The sequence below is a fragment of the Chenopodium album genome, chromosome 8 (genome assembly GCF_948465745.1).
Source record: "Chenopodium album chromosome 8, dcCheAlbu1.1, whole genome shotgun sequence".
In the NCBI taxonomy this organism is placed as follows: Eukaryota; Viridiplantae; Streptophyta; class Magnoliopsida; order Caryophyllales; family Amaranthaceae; genus Chenopodium; species Chenopodium album.
In genome coordinates, this window is record NC_137841.1 from 4,213,099 (window position 1) to 4,224,272 (window position 11,174).

Consider the following 11,174-nt stretch of genomic DNA (forward strand, 5'->3'; position numbering starts at 1 on the left):
GTCATTTACGAATTTTGCAACCAACAGTTTGGCAAATCAAATTGATTTTTTTATTCGTGTCATGATACTTTTTTTTTTTACAAAAATTAGCACTGTTTTTTTTTTTTCCTTTTTTAACTAGATTATTCCCGTGCAATGCACAGTTTTAACAAAAAAAAAATGTAGTGTAACACTTGTATATACAATTAATCTTTTCAATTTTGATATAAACTCATTGGAAGGAAATTTCTTGAAATGAATATACGACTATACATAGTAGTTTAGATATTTCATGAATTTTTTGAACGTTTGAATATTAGTGATAAGGAATTGAGGAGAGAAAATTATACAGGGTAGATCTTTAAATCAAAAGAAAGGTGTAAAGTTGCTATTCAATTTACTATACTCCGATTTTCTAGATTAAAGTTGTTGATTTATTTATTTTTTTTTTGTTTTTTTGATGAAAAAAGTTGTTGAACGCATTTACTTAGCTTGTTTATGAAATATCACAAAAAAAAAATTATCAAAATTAAAAGTATCACAAATAAATAATGACATCATCAATGGTTTTAGGCGGGAAAATATTTCATAAGAAAGCGACACGTATGCAGTTTTGAGGAGAATTGATGTGAGCAATGTTTTGTTTTAGTACTAGGTTAACACCCGTGCTGATGCACGGATTTCACAGTAATTTATTATTGGATTTTTGTAAATTTGATTTCATATTTTTTTGAGTTCAAAATGTTCATAAGTTCACTTTAATTGACCTAAACTATGCTAACAACTCCTATAAAGACTCCAACAACCTAATATCAATATAAATTACCAAAATAATAGATACCTGTTTTAAATTAATTATCTAAATAATAGCTATAACCTATTTAAAATTAATTAGCATTTTGTTTTTTATTAAAAAAAAAAAAACATTTGAGCAGGAAATATTTTCATGAGATAACGCCACGTGTACAACTTTGAAAAAAAAAATAACATCAGCGGTTGCTACTTTAGTATTAGTTATAGATAGATAGATTAGATAATAGAATAGATTTTGGTTATGAAAGCCCGAAACATATAAGGGTGTAGCTACGGAGTATATTGAAAAATGTCATCGGTAATTTGAATTCAAAGCAATGTTTTTCAATTTTTTGTATATTTAAAGTAAATTATGCATATTTAGCTTTTAAGTTTTTTGGGTAATGAATTTTTTATTTTTTATTTTTGACAATTTTTATTTTTTAAAGGGTAATGAAGTTATTGTGTTGGAATTTTTTTTTTCTTTTTTTACAAGAGTGAAGTTTTCATTTATTATTATTATAATAAGCAAATGTTGGTTTTTATTCACAAAAGATTATTATGGGAAGTGCAAATGTCTTATTTGGTTTTGTGTTAGTCCGCAACATTTTGAGTAGTTGGGTGATTGAGTGATTCAAAGTTGCTATTTTAAGTGATTCAATAAGATTTTTAAGCTCACAAGTCATTTTGGAATAATGATATACGTTTAGAATGATTCATTACATCAGGATCTTTCATCTAACCCAGGATGATTTATAATTAGAAGGTTCGATGAAACATTCTATTAGATAAATTATCTTAGAATTAGATCAAAAGATCATTATTTCCAAAATGGCTTGTGAACCTTAAAACTAAACTCACAGAATCACTTACTATTACAATAACAACTTTGAATCACCCACCTACTCAAATTCTTAAGAAGTTGCAAACTAATACAAAAACAAATAAGATACTCAAACTTCCCAAAACAATCTAAGCAAATAATAATGAAAAAGAAATAAACAACATTTACTTATTCATAATAAAATAATTTCAACACAAGAACTCCAACAATTTAGTACCCTAATAATTTGAAAACTAACACAATTTATCAATACGAGTGATTGGTAATACTACTAGTCTACTACCCAAATTATTCACCTTTGTTGGAAATTGTTGAACACAGTACCAACACTAAAAAATGTCTAGGTATGATTTTCACATTTGTTGGAAATTGTTGAACACAGTACCAACACTAAAAAATGTCTAGGTATGATTTTCACAGCGTTGCAATAGTCGCAATTGAGTCATGGCTCACAAATGACTCAACAAGCAAGAACACTAATAAAGGGAAAGTGTGTGTGCGTGTGTTTTTTTTTTTTTTTGACGGGAATAAAGGGAAAGTTTAATTTTTTGCATAAACTAAAAGAAGCCTTTAACACAAGGGTAGTACATTTAGCCTACCAATCTCCATAAGTGCTTTAGGCGATTAATCTCCTAGGGCATAAAGTACAAAATAATTGAATGCCCTCTTTAATTCACTCCTCTTGGTTATATACAAAGTAATTACAAAATAATTTTGTTATCTTCCTAATTGTTCGCTGTCAGTTCTCCTCGTTAATTGGTGTAGTGTGTTGCGGCTGCTGGCTTTGTGGTGGCTGCTCTGCCTCATCAATTGACAAATCTTCAAATGGGCAAATAATGCACAGATAATTGACAGTCAGTATAGAGTAGAAAAGATCTTATTCCTTATCATATACGAAGTACAAAACAGTATATAACTATATCAAGAAAACACACTATATGCAACTCAATCCAAGTAGAAGAGATTCATAGAACACAAACGAAGTACAAAACAGTATATAACTATATCAAGAAAACACACTATATGCAACTCAATCCAAGTAGAAGAGATTCATAGAACACGTAGACATGAACAACACAAATAAAGAAATTAGTTCCTCTGTATTTTGTAGTAGTTTTTTTTTAATCCTTACCTTCGAGAATCTAGGCAATATATCAATGACAAGCTTGCCTATATTAGACATCCATTACCAATGTTTTGATTTAAACACAATCTACACAAAGAGAATAATCCTACTAAATATGAATACCTTCCAGGGGATTTCTGCTCGAAGAGTTAGAGGGTGAAGCATTGGGGACTGAATTATGAGATCGTGCCTCCATTGTGAGCATCTTCAATGATATCTTCCTCAGATAATCAGACTGAAATTGCAGTACAATAAGAAACAAGCAATGATACCCAAGAATTTTCAACAATGTCTAAAATATGAAGAACCAAACGCCGAAAATAAACTATCAAGATTAAGATATAAGCAACCACTTGAGAAGCATAAGATACCTGGCTCGTAGCAGCATTATATATCTTTTCTTCAAATCTTACGGCGATCTGCTTGAGTTCTTGCAGCCCTTCTTGGCCAGAATATGGGAGATGTCTCTTCAAAGTTTCAAGTCTACAATTGCAAAGGATTTTATATTAATAGCTTCACAACCAATTCTTAGTTGATTATAATACATAAACTTATAAGAAGCAGCCCTTCCACTCAAGAATCAAAGCACAATAGTATTAGTAAATCGAAGTTTCGATATTTGGTTTAATATAGAAAGCTTCTTGTTAGTCACTAGAGGTGTCAAAAGCACATCGACCTGACCCGATCCGAAAACGATCCGATTCATATTTAGACTCGCATAGACATAATAATTTAGCATGACTCAACCTTAAAAATTAATCCAACCCAACCCGACCCCAGACCCGATTCGGTCATCCAAATTGACGCCTCTATTAGTCACTACTCATTAAATCAATGATTTCACATCACTAACTACCATTTTCGAGAAAGCGAGACAAAATTTTAGCCAAATCAATAACATTACTACCAATAGCATTGATTCAGTCAGCAAATAAACAATAAAAAACACATAATTTATCAGCCATAACATCAATTAATATCATCATTCAATAACCAAACACAGTTAAATCAACAATTCTGTATATAAATCCAAATTTTCAAACACACAGAATTTGCCGAATTGCAAGAATTCATCACAAAAATATACATATATACGAAGTATAATATAAAGTTTGGTAACAAAATAACTCACATCTTATTGACAATTCGTTGGCGGGACTCCGGCAGAAGTTGACTCCGCCAATCGTGACCATTCATTAGAGGTGGAGCTCCATTTTGAGCAGGTGGCAAATTATTCGGATCCATCGCAAATGAAATGAATTAGCTCTAAATTAATGCAAATAGTTGATTAATTTGAACTCTGGTTGAATTCAATTAGCTGAATTACCCGAATTCTGAGAGGAAATAGATGATCGAAAATACGAAAAGAAACCCTAGAAGAAGAACAGTGACTATTAAAAAAAAAAAAGTTAGCATAAAAGTTCCGGAAAGAGAGGAAATATGGAATGGTTTGGAAATTGATTCACTATTTTTTTTTTTTTTTTTTTTTTTTTTTTTGGGTGTGAAAGTTCACTTTTTTTTTGTATGGTGAGTAAATACAAGTTTCCTTTAGGCCCTATTTGCCTATTTGGATTAATGTGAAACTTTGTCAAAAGCAAAACAGATTTACAAGGAAATGTACAATTGCAAATTAATTTTCTTTTGTGTTGGTTGGATAAAATACCAATTTATATCCTATTTTAACATTTATTGTTAATACAAGGGTTTGTTCGTCATTATCGTTTGTTTGCTAGGGGTACATTGTAAATTCAGTAATAAACTATGTAAATAGAGTTATCGAGAGTTAACTTGATTCTCATTACTGGGCATCAACGACGTTTGACAAGAAGACAAAACTAAGGATCTTCTCTCTCCTCTTCCAAGCTCACAATTTCTCTCTCTGTATGTTAAACTCCATTGTTGAAAATCTTCCTTTGCAAAAAACACCTATATGACTATTCCTATAAAGTTTAACTTTTCCCTTAATTTCACATTTGTTTACTTAGGGTTTTCTTTAAATTCGACGGTGAAGCCGCTAGAAGGTAAGAGAAGGTGGAGAATAGAAGCTCAATTCTAGAGGTGATCAAAGTTAGCCCGGTCGGTTGGCCCGGCATAAAAAACCCGCACGACCCGACCATTTTAGGCAGATTTGGGCACAAAAATTCCGGCCCGAAGCTTGGCCCGACTCGAGAAGCGGGCTTCATTTTTTAGCTATCCGCCCAAATGCCCAAGGATTACCTCTACTCAATTCATAAAAGGCGAGAAGGTGGAGTAATATCTAACAAGATCGTTGCGCAAGGTTAATAAATAGCAGATGAGATCATCACTGGCCGCAAGTTCATCCTATTTTCACTTTCTTTAGTTATGAAATGCACTTGATGGTGAATGAATGAAAAGTACAGTGTTGCTAACATCGTCACTGAGCGTTACTAACGAATAAAAATAAAGAACTAAGTCCACGTGGGCAAGAACATAAAGTTGTAATATTTGAATAATATAATGTGATTTCCTAGGTAATTATTTTCAGAACTGTCACTATATTAACAAAAGTTGTTAATATAGGATATTAATGGGAGCTTACTCGTTTGGTTGCATACAAGAAAAATTAAAAAATAGGAGTGGAAATGTGCGGATAGATGAGAGGGAATAGGGAAGTAAAAAAGGTAGGTAAAGAGGAGGGAAGATAATGTGACTTCTCTATTATTGTAAAGGAAAATGTTTTCCATTTTTAAGGACGTAATTTTCTACCCTTGGGGAAATTGTTTTTCGATCGTTCCCAAACCAAACAAAAGGAAAATGGAAAAAAAAAAAAAAAGGAAAATCATTTTCCATCAAACATTTTACATCAAACTAAACGAGGCCAAAGAGTAATTGATTAATCAGTTATTTAAAACTAATAATCTTATTTACCATTGTACCATTTTGAGAAATAATTTTGTTAATCAATATAAGAAACTAGGGCAGCCTTTGAACTCTTGACTCCTTTATATCCTCGTTGCCTATTTGGCATCTCTTTTGTTGGATGAGCACACTCAATGTTTAGAAAATGGCCAAAGTAGAATTAGTACGTTTGTATTCATTTGTAGTTAATTTATGTTATTTTTTTTGGTTAATTTTGAGCTCAATTTGGACTCTTGTGAGTTAAAATGAACAATAAAACCTTAGCAATCAAAAAGAATAATTCCACGCAAATCGATACATTTTTTGATAAAGCAAAACAATACACTTAGGGCCTGTTCCGATTGACTGAACTGAGCTGAGCTGAACTGAACTGAACTGAACTGAATTTCAACGGAACAGAACAGGCCCTTACTTTAATTTATTATTGATCCCGAGCTCAATTTGGGTTCTTAAGGGATAAAATGATCCCTTAGAACCTTTACAAAGCATTTTTCGACATGCAACTCAAAACCTCTTCTCAAGAGGGGAAAGAAAATTACTTAATAACTGACCACTAACGAAACTCCAAGTCATAATACGGAGTATTTTTTGAGCCCTTTCCCTAAATAATGTTGGGAAGTTATCTAATTCCCAAATTACAGCTAATCTTTTTTTAATTCCCACCGTACCGTCCACGTCAGCTAAGGAAATCAAACCGGTTTTTTTTTTCTCGGTTCAGCAACAAACCGCTACTTGAAGTAGCGGTGTTATAAGAATAAACCGCTACTTGAAGTAGCGGTTTTACTCAGAACACCGCTACTTCAAGTAGCGGTTTATGCAATTAAATTACTGTAAATTTTTTTAAAAAACAAAATATCAGTGAAATCAGCCAAATAATAAACCTGCAAGTGTACCTGGAAAATCTTAAAACCTACCATATCTTCAACACAACCACCACAAATAACCAGTTAATGATCTTAAACATTCTAATCCATGGAAGTCCAATTTCTATTAAGGTATTCTAAGAGCAATGTCAAATACTTATCAAATAACACAATATAAAAACAAAGTCTCAAATACTAATCATCTGCAAAAAAGCATGTCAATTGTACTAAAATATACACCTAGCTCGTACGTTGCTTCTTCCCATGAAGTGATGATGAAGTTGATGTAGATGTATCGTCCTCTGGAATGTCATGCAGGCCAACTCCAAGCTGAGACTCACTATTACCACGTCGTCGAACTCTATGATACTGGCGTTGCACTAGTGGAGGAGATGTCACGATATGTTGAGGAGTAACAAGTAGAGTTTGAGGAGGAGGAGGAGGAGGTGGGGAAGGTGGAAAATGTGGAGCAGAAGTAACAACTAGATGTCGAACTGTAGGAGAGGGAGAAGGGGCATGTAAGGGAGAGGGAGAAGAAGCATGTAAAGGAGAGCGAATGGGAGTCGGTGGACGAAAGGCACGTGATGAAAGACCACCACGATGAGGTTGTGGTCTAATTGGCCGAGTGTGCACAATAGAAGCAGAAGAAGGTATCGAAGTGGACACTCGAGGCTGCTGAATAAGGTGTGAATGCCCAACCCTAGACAAGGTCTGCCCACAAAATGATGTAAGACTCTGTATCATCTGTATGGCAAATGGTAGAGCCTTGTCTGGTGGCAAATCAGAGATGGTCTCAGTAGCTCCTGATAGCTTCGCGTGCAAATCAGCAACAACATGTGCCTACATTGAAGTTAGTTTTAATGTTAGTACAATGAATTCAAAAACGAAATAACTACATTATAATTGAAATGAAATGATCAAATGAAGTTCATACAAGTACTAAGTCAGAGCTAGATGGCTGGTAATGGCTCGGGGGGCGTGGCTGCGAAGGTGGAGTAATGATCAACCTCGTGATACGATGATACGATGCCGACAAACTGCTAGGACATGAGAGCATGGCAACTTGTATATTTTCAACTTCTCACAAGTACATGTCTTTCTCATCAAATTCACAGTGTGGGAGTTACCACCTTTACCAGCTTTTCTTCTTCCACGACCTGTCCTAACCTGATACAACCCTATGGCATCATAGTCAAAAGCAACAACCTCATGGTGCATGGCTTTCTCCATGTTGGCCTCTATTGTCTTTGTAGCCTTTTCAGATAACTCATGGCCCTCTTCAAGTCTTCTTTTGCTCCAACTTCGTCTAGTTGCAAAATAAGAGTTAACTCGATAAAAAGGTCATTTGCACTAAGGTAGTTATCGGAAGGCAACGAGCCCCTTTTAAGACTCCATTGAAAACTTCTGACATGTTTGTAGTCTTCACACCAAACCTTAAACCACCATCGTGGTGGATGGACCACTTATAGTACGGAATCTCCATCAAGTACCGACGAGCCTCTACATTCAAGTCACCAATTTTGTTGATGTAGTAATCAAACTTCTTCTTCTGCCTTGCAGCAGCTGCTTTTCCAAAAAGGTTCTTTATAACGACACTTTTAAATTTTGAATTCACATTAGAAGCCAAGTGACGTGTGCAATACTTGTGATAGGCATTGGGCTGCTCCCAACCACTTCCAACCTCATCCATTGCTGCTAAAATCCCAGCATGTCTATCAGATATCACACATAGACCTTTTCTTTCAGTTACCCGAGCTCTAATACAAGCCATGAACCAAGACCAACTATCATTGTTTTCTCCTTCAACAATAGCAAATGCAAGAGGGAATAATTGAAAATTAGCATCGGTTCCCATAGCAATAAGTAGAGTCCCTTTGTATTTGCCATATAAATGAGTTCCATCTATGGTGATAAGGGGCCTACAATGACGAAATCCATCGATACATGGCTTGAATGCCCAAAAAACTCGTTGGAAAACATAAGTTCCAGGTACCATACTTTGTAACAACCTCCACTCAACAACAGTTCCAGGATTTGATTCCTTCAACGCTTGCATGTACTTAGGCAACTCTTGAAATGAACCCTCCCAATCCCCATAAATGAGTTTTATTGCCTTTTGTTTCGCTAGCCATGCTCTCTTGTAGGTTATTGAGAACTCAAACTTCTCTTTCACAAGTTGCACTATTGTCTTGATTTTCAATGAAGGGTCAATGCGAAGGACATCTAAAAGAGCATTGCAAACAAACTCGGAAGTGAGTAGCTTATGATCCACGGAGTCGATATCACCAACACAATTACTTGCATGAGGGCCGTTGTACCGAACAATTTTAAAAGTAGAAAGTGTTGGATCTTTCACTCCTCTAAGCCTCCATGAACAACTACATTGTTCTTTCCTCTTGCACTCAACAACATATTTCTCTGGCTCTGTCTCCACAACTCGAATGGTTTGATTTCTAACTATGGAGTAAGACTTCACAGCATCCTTTAATTGTTGCAATGAGTCAAACTGTTGTCCAACCTCAAATTCTCCCCCAGTATTGTATGTCTCATTTCTCACCCAAGTCATCCATGAGTTATTCAAAGCTGGATCAACTTGCGGCACTTCATTGAAATCTTGTGTGGGAGCACTTTCTTTGATCGCTTTATCACGAGCTTCTATTATATCTTCATCATCATCTTCGTCAGTATCATTCATCTCAACATCCCCAAACACATCAACATTGTTTGGGTCAAGAGAATCAATGATGCCTTGTTGTGGCGTGCTTGTTGAGGCTCCAACGGTTGGTGATGATGTTGGAGATCTAATCTCCGAAAGATGTTCAGTGACATATTGATCGTCAACAAGAATTCTTGTGAATGACCCCATTCCCACACTTTGATAAGTAAGGGGAAGAAGTTGCTCCATGCTACAAGATGAATCCATTTGTGGAAAGGAACCAATATCAGTTTGCACAACAGACTGCTTTGGAACTTGTTCAATGTACAATTGCATTGCAACAGAAGAAGTCTGAGTCATAGCAATCCACATAGCTTTAATAGCATTATCGTCATTCAAAGGAATTGCGACATATACCCCATTCATAGGATACCTCATAACCACCTTCAACTCCACATATCTAGGATCAATACTCAACTCCTCATATACCTTGTGCAAAACTTGTGAGTATGTCATCCCCGGATTAACAAAAACAAATTTTTGATTTCCTCCGCTATAAGTTACATCACCTTCTTTCTGAATAATTTCCCCACCCCAATAGCAATAAAGAGGATAGTTTGGTACCTCCATATTTTGTTCTAGCCAACAACGTAATTATTCAAAGGCATTAGTTTTGCAAAGTATTATTTGACAACAACATAATTCGTACAATTAAATTTAAATTATAAACACTATAGAATAAAAATATAGTTTTAACCTCCTTGGGATTCCATATTAAACACTATACAAAACATGCACAAAAGTATATGAACAGTAAAATAGTCCCAACAATAGAATATGATACAATAAAAAGTCAATGGTCCCAACAAATTAAAAGAATATGATATTATATAGGTACAAAAATATGTATTTATTAAGTAGTATGCATATAAAGCCACCCTGCACTTTCTGCCTACTGCTATGTTGTTTCTGCTGCTATTTTTAATTGTGTGTTTGTTTTAAGTCACTTGGTTTTAAGTGTTTTTAGAAGGACTGGTACTACTACTACTACTAGCCTTCCTTGTTTTATTCTAATGTACTGTGCTTTTGTAATGAACGGTAATAAGCTGCTATAATATTTGTATGGTGTGTGTTAAAAAAAAGTAGTATGCATATGGTCCCATGTTCTTAGATTGAGGTTGTTATTGATTAAATTAACACTAATCTACAACTTAAAAAAATAAGTTTCTTTATACTATCATTCAATAAGCATCTCGTTCTATTTCATAAAACTTAGTCAAATGAATATGCACATTTTTCCAAAATGCTCATTTGTTAACTAAGCAATTACTTATGATGTAATGCATGCCGATTTTTTCATTGGACCCATAAATAGGCTATGAAACTGAGTCAGATCAACACTAAAACTTACAAAATTAATCACAAATTGTCAAACACTTGAGTATAGCACAAATTTACAGTAAAACAGCAAATAAATTTGATAATTGAATTAAAATAAAATTAGGGCATACAAATTAATTCAACTGCTTAAATACATACCAAATTTCAGCAAATTGGTGTCGTATACTTGAAGACAATTAAATACCCGAGCAATTGGCGTCGGCGACTGACGGTGGTGGGTATGGAGACGCCGGCGGCGCCGGTGGCTATAGCTGTGGGTCCCTCGCAAGTCGTAACTATCAAAGCTTTGTTTTTTTTTTCCTCGTCAATTGTTTCCTGAAGGATTAAAAGTGATTTTGTAAAAAAAAAATTACTTTAATTGAAACCGCTACTTCAAGTAGCGGTGTCTAAGGTAAAAACCGCAACTTCAAGTAGCGGTTTTTATCTTAGACACCGCTACTTGAAGTTGCGGTTTTTACCTTAGACACCGCTACTTGAAGTAGCGGTTTATTAAAAAAACCCGTAAAAAAAATAATTTCTCTGAACCGGTGACGTGGACGGTATGGTGGGAATTAAAAAAAAATTAGCCGTAATTTGGGAATTAGATAACTTCCCAACATTATTTAGGGAAAGGGCTCGTATTTTTTAGTGGTA

General features: G+C 34.6%; 2 protein-coding genes across 2 annotated transcripts; both read right to left on the bottom strand.

Annotated features, from left to right (window-relative positions):
• Positions 1-2,143: 2,143 nt before the first annotated feature.
• LOC145555679 (mediator of RNA polymerase II transcription subunit 15a-like) lies at positions 2,144-4,175 on the bottom strand. The gene is made up of 4 exons (XM_081617425.1): positions 3,874-4,175; positions 3,113-3,224; positions 2,865-2,976; positions 2,144-2,434 (listed from the first exon to the last, which is right to left on the bottom strand). Exons 1-4 carry the CDS (start codon positions 3,984-3,986, stop codon positions 2,355-2,357), a joined length of 417 nt encoding a protein of 138 aa, XP_081473551.1. The 5' UTR covers positions 3,987-4,175; the 3' UTR covers positions 2,144-2,354.
• A 3,633-nt stretch (positions 4,176-7,808) lies between these two features.
• LOC145642633 (uncharacterized) lies at positions 7,809-9,770 on the bottom strand. Its single transcript, XM_081693822.1, has one exon. The coding sequence runs from the start codon at positions 9,768-9,770 to the stop codon at positions 7,809-7,811; it is 1,962 nt and encodes a 653-aa protein (XP_081549948.1).
• Between the last annotated feature and the right edge of the window lie 1,404 nt (positions 9,771-11,174).

Coding starts and splice junctions, on each gene's coding strand:
- LOC145555679 (XM_081617425.1), bottom strand. CDS start 3,986: ATGGATCCGAATAATTTGCCACCTGCTCAAAATGGAGCTCCACCTCTA. Junction 3,225..3,873: donor CAACGAATTGTCAATAAGAT/GTGAGTTATTTT, acceptor TTGCAATTGTAG/ACTTGAAACTTTGAAGAGAC. Junction 2,977..3,112: donor ATAATGCTGCTACGAGCCAG/GTATCTTATGCT, acceptor CTGCAATTTCAG/TCTGATTATCTGAGGAAGAT.
- LOC145642633 (XM_081693822.1), bottom strand. CDS start 9,770: ATGGAGGTACCAAACTATCCTCTTTATTGCTATTGGGGTGGGGAAATT.